We start from the raw sequence: 17240 nt of genomic DNA, 5'->3' as shown, positions 1-17240 counted from the left end.
CTTTTACCAATGTAACTTATTCCCCTCCCAGATTGGTGTTGGCATGGTCATACACAAAAGCAATGATTGTTGGAATTTAACAGGTTATAGGAAATTTTTGCACTTTCATGGTTGAGTACAAATATGACCACAAACTTTAATTGCATAAATTTCATTTACATTTTCCTATAAGGAATAGTCCTACTATTACTGATATGGCAAATATACCATGTTGATAGCTAGGACACAAACTGGTGATTCGGGAGGTACATATGAAATTAATTCAATGAATTTTTGGTCTTCATTTCAACCCTGAAGGGGCAGCCCAATCAGTCAATATTAGCATGCTATGCTCCACTACTATATAAACATTGAAATCACACAAAATAAATTATAAAGTTTTGGAAGCAATTGATAAAAAAAAAAACACACCCACAAAAATGACAAGTTTCACAGTATAATTCACTGAGTCCTGGTAGATATTTTATCTCTATTGGAAAGCGTAGGTGATAACTTTAACTTTCTCCTCATCCAAATGTAATAATGTGAAATAGAATCCAATTCTAAACAAGATGAAAATGAGAATCTTATTAATAATTGCGATAGCATATGTGTTTTGAAGATAAACATGTTCTTGACTAGGTGGGGCCGATATATGGTAAGTTCTAGGCCATGAGAGATAGTTTTATGTGATGGTGTGCTTTATGAGGAACTGCACATGTTCATATCACTTTATCCATAAAGGCCTGGCTATTCACTTATCCTTACAGTCAGAGGGGGGAATGCTTCGGGAGTCAACTTTACCACTCTGGCTATCTGAACACCTGGTTAAGGCTCTGTGTTGTCTTATACTTATAATGAAATATTAAATTAAACTGCCATATCACAGCTATACCTAGTTAAGGCTCTGTGTTGTATTATACTTATAATGAAATATTAAATTAAACTGCCATATCACAGCTATACCTGGTTAAGGCTCTGTGTTGTATTATACTTATAATGAAATATTAAAATAAACTGCCATATCACAGCTATACCTGGTTAAGGCTCTGTGTTGTATTATACTAATAATGGAATATTAAATTTAACTGCCATATCACAGCTATACCTGGTTAAGGCTCTGTGTTGTATTATACTGATAATGAAATATTAAAATAAACTGCCATATCACAGCAATACCTGGTTAAGGCTCAGTGTTGTAATATACTAATAATGAAATATTAAATATAACTGCCATATCACAGCAATACCTGGTTAAGGCTCTGTGTTGTATTATACTAATAATGAAATATTAAAATAAACTGCCATATCACTGCAATACCTGGTTAAGGCTCTGTGTTGTATTATACTAATAATGAAATATTAAATTTAACTCCCATATCACAGCAATACCTGGTTAAGGCTCTGTGTTGTATTATACTAATAATGAAATATTAAAATAAACTGCCATATCACAGCTATACCTGGTTAAGGCTCTGTGTTGTATTATACTAATAATGAAATATTAAATTTAACTCCCATATCACAGCAATACCTGGTTAAGGCTCTGTGTTGTATTATACTAATAATGAAATATTAAAATAAACTGCCATATCACAGCAATACCTGGTTAAGGCTCTGTGTTGTATTATACTAATAATGAAATATGAAAATAAACTGCCATATCACAGCTATACCTGGTTAAGGCTCTGTGTTGTATTATACTTATAATGAAATATTAAAATAAACTGCCATATCACAGCTATACCTGGTTAAGGCTCTGTGTTGTCTTATACTAATAATGAAATATTAAAATAAACTGCCATATCACAGCTATACCTGGTTAAGGCTCTGTGTTGTATTATACTAATAATGGAATATTAAATTTAACTGCTATATCACAGCTATACCTGGTTAAGGCTCTGTGTTGTATTATACTTATAATGAAATATTAAAATAAACTGCCATATCACAGCTATACCTGGTTAAGGCTCTGTATTGTATTATACTGATAATGAAATATTAAAATAAACTGCCATATCACAGCAATACCTGGTTAAGGCTCAGTGTTGTAATATACTAATAATGAAATATTAAATATAACTGCCATATCACAGCAATACCTGGTTAAGGCTCTGTGTTGTATTATACTAATAATGAAATATTAAAATAAACTGCCATATCACAGCAATACCTGGTTAAGGCTCTGTGTTGTATTATACTAATAATGAAATATTAAAGTTAACTCCCATATCACAGCAATACCTGGTTAAGGCTCTGTGTTGTATTATACTAATAATGAAATATGAAAATAAACTGCCATATCACAGCTATACCTGGTTAAGGCTCTGTGTTGTATTATACTAATAATGAAATATTAAATTTAACTCCCATATCACAGCAATACCTGGTTAAGGCTCTGTGTTGTATTATACTAATAATGAAATATTAAAATAAACTGCCATATCACAGCTATACCTGGTTAAGGCTCTGTGTTGTCTTATACTAATAATGAAATATTAAAATAAACTGTCATATCACAGCTATACCTGGTTAAGGCTCTGTGTTGTATAAACTGCCATATCACAGCGATACTTGGTTAAAGGCTCTGTGTTGTCTTATACTAATAATGAAATATTAAATTTAACTCCCATATCACAGCAATACTTGGTTAAGGCTCTGTGTTGTATTATACTAATAATGAAATATTAAATTTAACTCCCATATCACAGCAATACCTGGTTAAGGCTCTGTGTTGTATTATACTAATAATGAAATATTAAAATAAACTGCCATATCACAGCTATACCTGGTTAAGGCTCTGTGTTGTCTTATACTAATAATGAAATATTAAAATAAACTGTCATATCACAGCTATACCTGGTTAAGGCTCTGTGTTGTCTTATACTAATAATGAAATATTAAAATAAACTGCCATATCACAGCTATACCTGGTTAAGGCTCTGTGTTGTCTTATACTAATAATGAAATATTAAAATAAACTGCCATATCACAGCAATACCTGGTTAAGGCTCTGTGTTGTAGTATACTAATAATGAAATATTAAAATAAACTGCCATATCACAGCTATACCTGGTTAAGGCTCTGTGTTGTATTAACTGCCATATCACAGCTATACCTGGTTAAGGCTCTGTGTTGTATTAACTGCCATATCACAGCTATACCTGGTTAAGGCTCTGTGTTGTATTATACTAATAATGAAATATTAAATTTAACTGCCATATCACAGCTATACCTGGTTAAGGCTCTGTGTTGTATTAACTGCCATATCACAGCTATACCTGGTTAAGGCTCTGTGTTGTATTAACTGCCATATCACAGCTATACCTGGTTAAGGCTCTGTGTTGTATTAACTGCCATATCACAGCTATACCTGGTTAAGGCTCTGTGTTGTATTATACTAATAATGAAATATTAAATTTAACTGCCATATCACAGCTATACCTGGTTAAGGCTCTGTGTTGTATTAACTGTCATATCACAGCTATACCTGGTTAAGGCTCTGTGTTGTATAAACTGTCATATCACAGCTATACCTGGTTAAGGCCCTGTGTTGTATAAACTGTCATATCACAGCTATACCTGGTTAAGGCTCTGTGTTGTATAAACTGTCATATCACAGCAATACCTGGTTAAGGCTCTGTGTTGTCTTATACTAATAATGAAATATTAAAATAAACTGCCATATCACAGCTATACCTGGTTATAAAAGGCTCTGTGTTGTATAAGCTGTCATATCACAGCTATACCTGGTTAAAGCTCTGTGTTGTATAAACTGTCATATCACAGCTATACCTGGTTAAGGCTCTGTGTTGTATTATACTTATAATGAAATATTAAAATAAACTGCCATATCACAGCTATACCTGGTTAAGGCTCTGTGTTGTATTATACTATTAATGAAATATTAAAATAAACTGCCATATCACAGCTATACCTGGTTAAGGCTCTGTGTTGTATTAACTGCCATATCACAGCATTATAGCTGTCTCAAGGCAGTTCACAAACCAACTGATTACATGTGTAATATAGACTTTAATCAAACTACTTTCTTTGCATGCAGTAAAGATAATGCTATGGATGACAACATCAGTCGGTCCAGAATGACGCTAACGATTCTAGTTCACCTGGACCGGAGGCCATGGCGTGGCGTCCGTCAACCGTCCGTCGTCCGTCTGTCTTCCGTCAACACTAAATGCTTTAGATTCCTACTAGCCATAAAATACAGATTGGATTTTAACCAAATTTGGTCAGAAAGATTCCTTGGGGAAGTGAAACAGATTTTCCATTAATAAGGATTCTTACCCCATGGGGCCAGAGGGGCAGGTCAAATAGGGGGCCAGAGGGGGCAGGTCAAATAGGGGAAATAGAGAAAATTTCTTTAAATCGCTACTAGTCATAAAGTTTTTGACGGATTTCAACCAAATTTGGTCAGAAACATCCTTGGGGAAATGGGAACAAATTGATATTTTAAGCAGTAACATCCCTGGGTGGTTGGGATTCAAATTTATACACATGATGGGGCTCCCGAGGGGCCTCAAGGGCGGGGCAAAAGGGATATTGACTATATTGCTATTCAGGACTTATTGCATTTTTAAAACAATTAAGATCAAGAGATGAACACAGTCCTGATGTAAAAAATAAGCCCAGGGGTATTTCCCCACCCCCAAGGGACTTAGTAGGTTTCTTTAAACACAATCATGTCGTTTCTAGGTTATATCTTTGAAGCAGTTGATATCTTCAGCCCATAATCATACATATACAATGTAGCATTGTTAGACATTAACAAATTTAACATAAACATTATTTCTATATTTGCTCAAATATACCAGGTGAGCTATACAGGCCCTCTGGGTTCTTGTTCTTATTCAGTTCTGAGAACAGATTTTCAGCCTTCAATACAAAAACAAACCACAATATAACCTGTCTGGAAATCATTATTTATTTTGTGATCTTACACAAAAGTAACACACACCAAGCTTATTTGGGTTGGGAGACTATTTTCAAACTCGCAAAGCAACTTCTGAACATATCTGAAACGGTCAAGTCATTAAAAAAAAGTTTTATTTTTCACAATCAGATTTTCTGAGCAGGTGCTTATATGTTTTCTGGGTCGGGCAGGTTACACCAAACTAACTACATTTTCATTTCGGCCTGATACATTATACGTATGATTTGTTTAACAATAAAAATCTTCCTACTTGCAAACAAGATTACTGCATGTATTTTGATTTCCCTTTTTGTTTTTGTTACTTTTTTTCTGGAAAATGTATATTTTAATTACTATAATTAACTCTAAGGAAATTTACAAGAAATGTATTAGACTAAGTATAGAATTTGGAAATATTTGTTTAATTTCAGGCATGCAAACTCCCTCTTTATTGGAAAAGCATGATATTTCATGCAGCAGGAGGTGAAAAGAATGGCTTCATTACACAACAGTCCTTCAATTCCATGTGGAAAAGGTACAGTCACAATAAAATATGTCCACCTAATTGAGGTAAAACATCTAATGAGGAAATATTTACAGAATACAAGTTTGGGCAATAACTACACATTACATTCCTTGTATCAGCAATACACCGTGTTTATCCTGCCCAGGTGGAACCGTTTTTTCAAAGTAAGGGCTTACTACAGCTAGGACACGGAAATAGCATTTGTCAGTATTTTACAATAAAGATCTGGCAGTATATGGATCTAAAAATTGTATTCTTTATGTAAAGCTGAAAACAATAACACTTCAAAACCCAGTGTTGTGGATGCATCGGAGATATATTAGTTCAAATTCAAATTTTTGCTATTGTTTGTGTTTTTGGAAGAAATATATATGTTACCGTCATTATTTTATTTACCTAATTGTAATAACTTTTGTTTACACTTTTATTTTCACAGAATATTCCAAACATGTCATGACCGACCGTCACAGTTTGTTAAACTATTAGCTAAACCTTCTACTAACTACCTCGACGAGGACGACCTGATTCCATTAATTCAGGTAAGGATCCTAAACATACTCCAACTGACCTCTGGTCACTAAGAAATTTCTTTGGATGACCAGGTAAGGATCCTAAAGCAGAGATAGATATCTTCAGCTGATTGGCTGATTTCAGCCTTTTTAGCTCTCAGAAAAGGCTAATTACCCCTTGGTCCCTACTGCAACTGAGATGCATACTGTAAAAACATTTTTTTTTACTGAATTAAAGTTAAAAGTTGGGGTTGTGCAAATTATACAGGTAGAGATGTTTTCTAAGTTTTTTTGACAAAAAAAAAGTCAATTCTCAATGTCCGCCATCTTGGAAAAAGACGGAAATTCTCGGTAGGAACTTGAAGATTGATAAACATGCACACAGCAATATATTCTTGTTAAATATGATGAAGTGATGTAAACCTATAATAGGTCAGATAATAAAGTGATGTATACCTACCTACTATACGTGTTGATCGACACTTGGGGTAATTAGGGATTTGTCACAATTAAATAGAAATCAGTTTTGGAAAAGCGTAACCAAAATTTGCAGTGCACCTCCGAAAAAATAGGCAAGTCCAGAATCTTTTTCTGCTTTCCGTATTTTTTCCTGGTCATTTATAACACCTAGACACTTGTAAGCATGTAAGCGTCTCGTTGATTCTGATGAATAATAACAAAAAATAGATGACAGAAACCACGAGGGAAGACGATATACCCATCAACAAAATAAATGATACAAGAAACCGACTTCGGCGTACTTTAAGAATTAATATGGTTGTTTTAATAGTAAGTGTACGAAGGGACGCAACTGCACAAATGTCTAACACAACCATCGGTCACATGATGATAGTTTGTTATGGCCTTTTCATATACCGTAAAAACCATGTAATTTGCGCACCAGTGTAATTTGTACACCAGTGTAATTTGAGAACCAGTGTAATTTGCACACCAGTGTAATTTGTACACCAGTGTAATTTGTGCACCAGTGTAATTTGCACACCAGTGTAATTTGTACACCAGTGTAATTTGCGCACCAGTGTAATTTGTGCATCGGTGTAATTTGTGCACCAGTGTAATTTGTACACCAGTGTAATTTGCACACCAGTGTAATTTGAGCACCAGTGTAATTTGTACACCAGTGTAATTTGTACACCAGTGTAATTTGAGCACCAGTGTAATTTGTACACCAGTGTAATTTGCGCACCAGTGTAATTTGCACACCAGTGTAATTTGTACACCAGTGTAATTTGTGCACCAGTGTAATTTGTACACCAGTGTAATTTGCACACCAGTGTAATTTGAGCACCAGTGTAATTTGTACACCAGTGTAATTTGTACACCAGTGTAATTTGCACACCAGTGTAATTTGTGCACCAGTGTAATTTGCACACCAGTGTAATTTGTACACCAGTGTAATTTGTGCACCAGTGTAATTTGCACACCAGTGTAATTTGAGCACCAGTGTAATTTGTACACCAGTGTAATTTGCGCACCAGTGTAATTTGTACACCAGTGTAATTTGAGCACCAGTGTAATTTGTGCACCAGTGTAATTTGAGCACCAGTGTAATTTGTGCACCAGTGTAATTTGTACACCAGTGTAATTTGTACACCAGTGTAATTTGTGCAAGTACTTTTTGTGGCTGAAAATGCTGAAAGAAAACATCTATCCGTATATTTTGCGCATGAAAAAATTTTGACCAAAAATGCTGTCCAGGAGCTCCTGAAAACAATGTATGAAAATGACTAACACAGATTGGTACAAAACTTTACTTAAATCATTTTACTTAATACTTAATTATGATTAAGATAATATGATTTTTTTTTATTTGTAATGAGGAAATAGCAAAATTGCGTCTTAATTGTTTATTTTCTTTAAATCGGCCGTAAGAGGAAAAGCTACAGTAACCGCCGTGCACACGGAATTATGAACATTTATCAGCTCAAACTTGCACACACTTTCAAGGAAAAGTAAAATTAAGTAATCACTTTTACTTATATTGCCAAAAGTATGCCTAATTGATCCAGTAGGTCACCAGAGCTTTGCTTATTCTAATTGCCTTTTGTCCGTCTTCGTCGGTCGTCTGTTGTCCACAAAATACTGGTTTTAATATAATTGATCCTCTGAGCTAATTCAACGTATCCTTTTACAACAGCAAAGTTCTGGTTCCGTTTCATTAAATCTCAACTTTTATAAAACTGTTATTTTCATTCGATGAAATTATTTGGCATGTTGCCTCTGTTAAGCTGCCAAAACTGTAATGTCACGAAACAAAATGATCATTTTAAACAAGAATCTTTCTGAATCATAACAGAGATATAAGTTGAGTTTAATAGAAACTGTGTGTTAAACACTAAACTATGTTAGCAGGCTAATTTAGGACAGTGTATGTTTATTGTTAGGCACAATAAGATCTTAATACAAAGTACAGCGATTCACTCTATTGTTGGCTACACAAGGTAGGAGTATAGTATAATCTAGCTATAGCTAATACAACAATCAATATGAAAACAATGTGAATGAAATTTATGACACATTTAGATGAAAACATAACCTTTATTGATGCATGTTTTATCAAAAAACAATATTCCAAGACACATCAACACAGATTGCGGAAGCTAGTAATGGGTATGTAGTAAATGAACGGAAACACGGTTCCTATAGTCTGGATGTTGGTCCGGAGATTTTTTCGTGAAATTTTTTTGTGTTAAATTCATCCCAGGCACTAAATAAACTAAAATATAACCACATCCAAAATATCCGAAATTACGGTAGGCTAAAATCCAGGGGCTTGATATTAGGCTTATAGCATGTTCATGGTTACAGGGGTCAAATTTTTTAAAACCTTTAAAACGACTTGTGGTTAGTTAGAAGACCTAGCAGCATGATATTTGGCTGATTGGTTGTTTTGAAGCCCAACACATCCTGCCTAGAAAATGGTCAAGGTCACAGGAGTTATAGATTTGTTCACAAAACAAAGAAGTCTAGAATCATAATATTTGACTGGTAGATTCCATGGACAGAACCCCACAAATTTTGTGAAAAGAAATGACCTTTACCAACATATTCAAGGTCGAAAGGGTTAAATTTGTGAAAACCTTTAAATAACATAAACTTGTTAACCAGAAAGCCTAGATCATAATATTTGACCGATAGGTTGTTACAATGGCGGCCTGACCAATTTGATTGTTCTGACCTCTGACCTTTTGTGTTACAGGATGTTGTGGACACACACCCTGGTTTGACCTTTCTTCAAGAGGCTCCAGAATTCCACTCCAGATATGTTAATACTGTAAGTCATTTTATCTATGGGATCAAAAGCTCACATCAGTTTCCAGCCAAAGGTCACATATGTCATACATGTGAAAAACAGTGGTCTTCAAATCAGTGATCAGACCAGCGATACCATATCATATCCAGAAGTACACAAAATACTCTAGAATGTTAAAGTTAGCACATTAACCTTAAAACTGATTACTTGTTATACTGAAGAATGTTGAAGAAAGTGCTGTCCATAGCCCCACTCGATTTGCACTCTTCTCAGAAGAGAAGCCGTCTTAGAAGATCGTATTCCGTTATATGTAAATCGAGTAAACCGGTAGAATATAATCCAAAACAAACAAGTTTTTAAGTTTTCTCAAACACTGTGACACAAACACGTGGATGTATGTGTCATAAATCCTTCTCTAGTGAAACTCATCACTCGCACACTTAAAACATGGTCGCCGCCATCTTGGAAGATAAATCTTCTAGCTTCGAGACGGAAGAGGTAGAAGATTTTCCAGAAGCAGAAGAGCTACAAATCGAGTGACCGGAAGATATATTCTGGAAGGAGAAGAGTGCAAATCGAGTGGGGCTTCGGTTGTCTCACTTGCTGTGGAAGGTTTTAGTTAACATCCACTCTTACCTAGTATACTGGGCAAAATTTGGGATACCGATGGATTATAATGAACCATTTGTATCATTTCTTTTGGAGCTATAAAAAATATTATGATTAAAAATGCTTTACAGAGGTCTGCAATTGTCTACATTCTCAAAATTTAACAACCCTATTTTGCCTGTGTTTCATATTTGATGAAATGTGCTTTGAAATCCTGTTTCAGGTGATAGCTAGGATGTTTTACTGTATAAACCGATCATGGACAGGCATGATCACAATACCAGAACTAAGGCGGAGTAACTTTTTACCGGTTAGTATGGCATTCAATACAGACATTTTGACACTACACTCAGCGTCATTTGTAAATAGAAGTCCGTCTGGACGTCTGTCATGCTTCGTTTCTATGCAACAAAAGATAGCAAATCTTCCTCAAACTTGGCTACCATCCCTTGCTTATGAAAATGTTAACTCTCCCAAAAATTTTCCAAAAGTCTTCAAATTTAGTAACAGGATTCAATATATTATTAAGGGCTCAGCCACATTTGTTTTAGGGTTTGGTAATGGCAGATGAGAAGAGAAGAAAATTAGTTTAATTTATCCTGTAATACATGTTCAAAAAATCGTCTAACTTCTCTATAAAGATTTACTTTTTTCTTTGAATTTTAATCTCGACAGAAGTAATATCTTCGAGCTATAATGACCTTTTACTCCCAACCTCAAAAATAAAATGTTAACCTAAATATGTCAGAAAAGCAGAGGAACTAAATTCAGCAAAAATTTGCTTGTTCGAAGTACTGGTTGGACGTATTGCATGAGAAACCTAAGCATACATCAGTGATTGCTATTGAACTAGAAATAAGTAGACTTACATGTTATTACTTATATGTCACTTTTAAATTTAAAATAGTATAATGTCTTGATTCATGTAAATGGATGCATTCTTTTCAATAATAATAAAAAAACCAAAGATGGATTTTATGATTAATTACCAAAATTAATTGACAAATTTTTTAATCCACAAATTACTAAATGAGTATGGTACATATTGTCATGCACTAAGTATGTGTACAATGATAAGATCATTTCTATTTTTCAGACATTAGAACGACTAGAAGAAGAGGACGATATTAATCAAGTCATTGATTTTTTTTCCTATGAACATTTTTATGTTGTGTACTGTAAGTTTTGGGAACTCGATAAAGATCATGATCTTCTCATCGACACAAACGACTTGTCACGCCACAACGATCATGGTAAGTAAAAATCGACTTGTCACGCCACAACGATCATGGTAAGTAAAAAACGACTTGTCACGCCACAACGATCATGGTAATTTAATGATATGATTTAACTGCAAAAGTCTCAAATTGTTTTCAGTAAATGTTTCACCTATAACCAGCCAATACGCAGTAATACTAAATGTTACTGTTTTATTTCAAACTCAGTGTGTGGTTTCTACTTTAAAAGTTTCATATCATGGATTTAATTATCAAAGTGAATTCTATCACTTCAAAATTTCCTGAGAACTTTCAAGATTTGAGTTCCTTATGACCAAAAGTGGCTGAAATGTTATCTGCTATCATGTGTTCGCTGAAATCACCTTTTAATTATGAAACTATGATAAGAATGCTATCTTTGATAGTATTTGAAGTGGCCTGTGTAATGATTAAGTGATATAATTCACTAATATATGTATAGAACCAATGAAGATCATTCAGTTCTCCGATCTTCTTGTCGCAATGGGATCTCTTGTAGCTTACCAAAACATTTTTATGGCATAGAAAAATAGGGTTACAAGGAACATGTAATACTTGGTTTTACTGAAAAAGAGCGGATGGTGGTTATTTTGTATAATTTGATATAATTGTAATTAATTATCAATATCATTGGTGAATGATGATCACTGTTTAATACTACGTCAATATATTCTCTTAGAGTTATCCCCCTTTATAAAATAATCTTAAACTCTGGCATTACTATTGTATTTTCAGCTATAGCAACACGGGTGATTGACAGAATATTCTCAGGATGTGTAACGAGGTAAGTCTGTATCAGTGTACAGTTTTCCCTTTATCATGAAGTAATTTTAACATCACATTTGATTTCCTAGGCCTTTCATGGTAAAATTTGTGTGGAAAAGATTGGTCCAGGAAAATCAGGTTTAAAAGTCAACATCATTTCATTCTGCTTTTACCATTAAAGATGATAACCATTTCCTACCTTTCCTGCAGCTCAGTACCTTTTTCTGTTGAAACTTATCTCCTTAAAATAAAGCTGGTTAAAACAATTTGACTAAAAGACTATTCTAATCGCCCTTTGTCCGTCGTCGTCCGGTGTGCGTCATGCGTCCGTAAACAAATTTACATTTTCAACTTCTTCTCCAAAACCACAGAGCCGAATTCAATGAAATTTGGCAGGGAGCTTCTATGGCCAAAGGTCAACTAAAATTGTGAATTAGATGGCCCCAATCCCCCAGGGGCCTGAGGGGCAGGGCCAAAAAGGGTAAAAAACTTCCAAAAATCTTCTTCTTTACTCTCAGATATGATGTAATCAAACACTCTTCATAGATGGAAAGGTCTTATGGTGCTTTACTAAATTTATGAATTTCATGACCCAGGGGTCACAAATTTGCCCCTGGGGAGGGGGTAAATTTTACTATTATAGTTTATATAGGGAAATCACATTTTTGACTCTAATTTGTTTGATTTCTATTGGAATTCATTCTAACTTTGTTAACATAATCAGCATGGGATGACAGCTTAATGGTATACACATGTTGGTCCTGACTGACCTCTAGGGGCTGATGGGGGTGGCCAAAATGGGTCATTTAAATTAACTGAAATATTTCAAATCTCAGGTGACAGTTAAGGCCCATGGGCCTCTTGTTTGCAATTACTTTTTATGACCTTATCCGTGGTCTTTGAAGTAAATACCTAAGACAGTTTGAGACTAATAGAATCTTGTATGGGGCTTGTTTCGTTGATAGGGATATGAGACCAATAGAATCTTGTATGGGGCTTGTTTCGTTGATAGGGATATGAGACCAATAGAATCTTGTATGGGGCTTGTTTCGTTGATAGGGATATGAGACCAATAGAATCTTGTATGGGGCTTGTTTCGTTGATACGGATATGAGACCAATAGAATCTTGTATGGGGCTTGTTTCGTTGATAGGGATATTTCAACCTGAATGTTAGAGTTTGGAGGATCAGCATGAGGCTTAATTGGCATTCGAGTGCTGAGATGTCCATGGAACAGGCCCATGTTTGATTAAATTTTCTTACAAGCTACACATGCTCTTTGCATGTTCTCAACGATTGTATGACGCACATAATGCCAAGATTTTCTTGCATTTATAAGATTCTTATTCATGCTTTGGTTTATTTTGTTTAACGTCCTATTAACAGCTAAGGTCATTTAGAATCTTCCCCCGGGGTTGAAATCCCCGTCTCACCCCGAAGGGGGTGAAAGATTCTATTTATCCCATTCTCAATATCAACCAAAGGATCACTCTTTGAAGTGTGGGAGAATTAAGTCCCTTTCATGATCCTAGAATTGGATGGTAATGTTGTTAAATCTATTTCAAATATTGTTTTATTGTCCATAGTAAGAGGCCCCATTACAAAAACATGGTATTTCAACCTAATGTATACACCAGGTTTTTTATAATATTGTTACTGATGTTTTGACAGAGGTAAGACATTCAAGGAGGGCAAGATGAGTTATCCGGAGTTTGTGTGGTTTCTGCTGTCCGAGGAGGATAAACGGAACCCTACAAGGTATGTACAATGCTTAATAAGTGTCCAGCAATATCTTGACCAATGGCAGACAAAAAATGTTAATTTTGAATTTAGAAATCTGTGATCTATGACAAATGATGAAAGATGACAATTAGATGGCTGCTCGGATGGATAAAGTAAAGGTTTGTCAATAGTTTTTCTTTCCTTTTTAAAGAAGAACTGAACTAAATGTTATCTAAAGGTATATCATAAATATGCGTGTACATACTTAAGTCAGTTCTAAATCTGTCTTCATTCCGTAGACTCTGATTTTCTCATTATACCCCCGCAAAGAAGTTTGGGGGGAGGGTTTATACTGGAACAGGTTGTTTGTCTGTCTGTAGACACAACATTCTGTCTGTCTGTCTGGCAATCTGTCTGTCAGTCAGCACTTTGATTTCCATGCAATAACTTTAGTTTCCTTGGGCTGATCAAACTCAAAATTCATAAGGTCAAAGGTCAAGGATACTGTTGATAATTATAGAAAATCAGTTTGAATGCAGTAATGTAAGTTTTCTTTTGCCAATCAAACTAATGCTTCTAAACGATCGACCTCAAACTTCTTATAGTGCAGCCTTATTGTAAGTGCTTGATTGGGATTGCTTTTCAGCTTTGAAGGTTAAAAGATAGAATGTGTTTCATGATAATGATAATTTCTATGTTTTCTACAATACAAAAACCTGATATAAACCATGTCTATTTAACCTTAAGATATTACATTATTTTTGTTTGTTATATATTTAACTATGTTGGACTGATTGTACATGTTTACAGTATAGAGTATTGTACATGTTTACAGTATAGAGTATTGTACATGTTTACAGTATAGAGTATTGTACATGTTTACAGTATAGAGTATTGTACATGTTTACAGTATAGAGTATTGTACATGTTTACAGTATAGAGTATTGTACATGTTTACAGTATAGAGTATTGTACATGTTTACAGTATAGAGTATTGTACATGTTTACAGTATAGAGTATTGTACATGTTTACAGTATAGAGTATTGTACATGTTTACAGTATAGAGTATTGTACATGTTTACAGTGTAGAGTATTGTACATGTTTACAGTATAGAGTATTGTACATGTTTATGGTATAGAGTATTGTACATGTTTACAGTATAGAGTATTGTACATGTTTACAGTATAGAGTATTGTACATGTTTACAGTATAGAGTATTGTACATGTTTACAGTATAGAGTATTGTACATGTTTACAGTATAGAGTATTGTACATGTTTACAGTATAGAGTATTGTACATGTTTACAGTATAGAGTATTGTACATGTTTACAGTATATATAGAGTATTGTACATGTTTACAGTATAGAGTATTGTACATGTTTACAGTATAGAGTATTGTACATGTTTACAGTATAGAGTATTGTACATGTTTACAGTATAGAGTATTGTACATGTTTACAGTATAGAGTATTGTACATGTTTACAGTATAGAGTATTGTACATGTTTACAGTATAGAGTATTGTACATGTTTACAGTATAGAGTATTGTACATGTTTACAGTATAGAGTATTGTACATGTTTACAGTATAGAGTATTGTACATGTTTACAGTATAGAGTATTGTACATGTTTACAGTATAGAGTATTGTACATGTTTACAGTATAGAGTATTGTACATGTTTACAGTGTAGAGTATGGTACATGTTTACAGTGTAGAGTATGGTACATGTTTACAACATAGAGTATTGTACATGTTTACAGTATAGAGTATTGTACATGTTTACAGTGTAGAGTATTGTACATGTTTACAGTATAGAGTATTGTACATGTTTACAGTATAGAGTATTGTACATGTTTACAGTGTAGAGTATTGTACATGTTTACAGTATAGAGTATTGTACATGTTTACAGTGTAGAATATTGTACATGTTTACAGTATAGAGTATTGTACATGTTAACAGTATAGAGTATTGTACATGTTTACAGTATAGAGTATTGTACATGTTTACAGTATAGAGTATTGTACATGTTTACAGTATAGAGTATTGTACATGTTTACAGTGTAGAGTATTGTACATGTTTACAGTATAGAGTATTGTACATGTTTACAGTATAGAGTATTGTACATGTTTACAGTGTAGAGTATTGTACATGTTTACAGTGTAGAGTATTGTACATGTTTACAGTATAGAGTATTGGTTCCGCTGTATGGATCTAGATGGTGATGGTGTGATCTCAATGTACGAAATGGAATACTTCTATGAGGAACAGATGCAAAAAATGGAGGACATGGGCATTGAGAAACTTCCCTTTGAAGATTGTCTTTGTCAGGTAAAATGTTAGAAAAGAATGATCAGCTGCTGTAAGAATCAGATAAACTTTCTTGCAATAAGCCAACATTAAGTCAAAAATGATTGTACAATATTGGACCCTCGATAATCCAGACACCTTCTTCTCAACCTGTCCGGATTACAAGTTTTCTGGACTGCCGAATATCATTGACTTATGGTCAATAATAATTATATCTTGGTTACATATGTTAGTTTTTGGATTCGTATGTACGTAGTAACTACAGAATAACATTTGTTTATGTCATAGTTATCATCTGCTTTACATTTCAAACAAAAACAAGACCAGTCTATAATACTTTAATTAATTCACTGTATAGAGAAAACTGAGTTGAACAGGTAAATGCCTTGGGCAGTGGTTGCTATGACTACTCAGTGTGTCAAGCGAGCTAGCTGTTCACCTATCGACCCGGGAGATTGACCCAGACTTTTTTTTCCCTCATCGTCCTGCATTATTCCTGATATTGCGTTCTGGGGTAAATGGTTATAAAGTTTGTTCAAATGATTGATATTGACCTCCATTCAAGGTCACAGGGGTCAAATATGCTAAAATCTTTAGGCACCTTCTTTAATAATAATAATAATAATAATAATAATAATAATATTTATTGTACAAAAAAGGCCTCCAGCCCATAGTACCATTACAACATTAATTAGTTAATTGGCATCGTCATAGATAGACATATAGATAAGTAAACACCCAGCATCAGGGCGCAGTATAATTTTACATGTTATGTATCACTTGTGTATTCAAGTATATTAACATTCATATCATATATCATATTAGTTATATAATAATAATGTATAACATAATACATATGTATAACTTGTAATTTGAATAGTAGTATCACACATGTAGTACATATTGTATTTAAATAAAATGTTCACTTAGCTATTTAGCATCTCTATTCTTACATCGTTTGCTTTTTTGATATAGATAGCAATATTCTTTATCATAGTGGCATTCTCCGAACGCAGTATTTTGACGAGGTTTGACATTGTTGGACTTGTATAACACCACGACGGCAAAAAGTTAACTCTAATGTCTTTCAGTATGGGACATTTCAGCATAAAGTGCAATTCATCCCCTACCTCCTTCATATTACATATCTTACAAGTTCTTTCATTCCGAGGAGTATTATTTTTCCTACCCGTTTCTATCTCCAAGTTATGTGTAGAGCATCTCAGGTTTAATAATGCGAATCTAAGAGTGAATGATAAGGTATTTATGCACTTCTCCGTTTGTAAAGCAGGTTTTATACGGGAGTATAGTTCACATTTTGGAGATTCCCTTAAGTATTCTGACCACTTCTGAAGAT

The 17240-nt window shown here is 34.1% G+C and overlaps 1 protein-coding gene across 4 annotated transcripts in view; it reads left to right on the top strand.

Annotated features, from left to right (window-relative positions):
- Nucleotides 1–17240, top strand: part of LOC117342673 (serine/threonine-protein phosphatase 2A regulatory subunit B'' subunit beta-like) — a 69806-nt gene that overhangs the window by 39846 nt on the left and 12720 nt on the right. For all 4 annotated transcript variants that reach the window (XM_033904878.1, XM_033904875.1, XM_033904877.1 and 1 more), the window contains 8 exons: nucleotides 5341–5444; nucleotides 5872–5974; nucleotides 9165–9239; nucleotides 10051–10137; nucleotides 10924–11080; nucleotides 11819–11867; nucleotides 13520–13606; nucleotides 15760–15904. In XM_033904878.1, the coding sequence (XP_033760769.1) occupies nucleotides 5341–5444; nucleotides 5872–5974; nucleotides 9165–9239; nucleotides 10051–10137; nucleotides 10924–11080; nucleotides 11819–11867; nucleotides 13520–13606; nucleotides 15760–15904 (807 nt within the window). The remainder of the gene's footprint in view (nucleotides 1–5340; nucleotides 5445–5871; nucleotides 5975–9164; nucleotides 9240–10050; nucleotides 10138–10923; nucleotides 11081–11818; nucleotides 11868–13519; nucleotides 13607–15759; nucleotides 15905–17240) is intronic.

This window comes from Pecten maximus, chromosome 14 (assembly GCF_902652985.1).
Source record: "Pecten maximus chromosome 14, xPecMax1.1, whole genome shotgun sequence".
Classification (NCBI taxonomy): Eukaryota; Metazoa; Mollusca; class Bivalvia; order Pectinida; family Pectinidae; genus Pecten; species Pecten maximus.
This window is presented reverse-complemented; position numbering and strand designations above follow the sequence as displayed.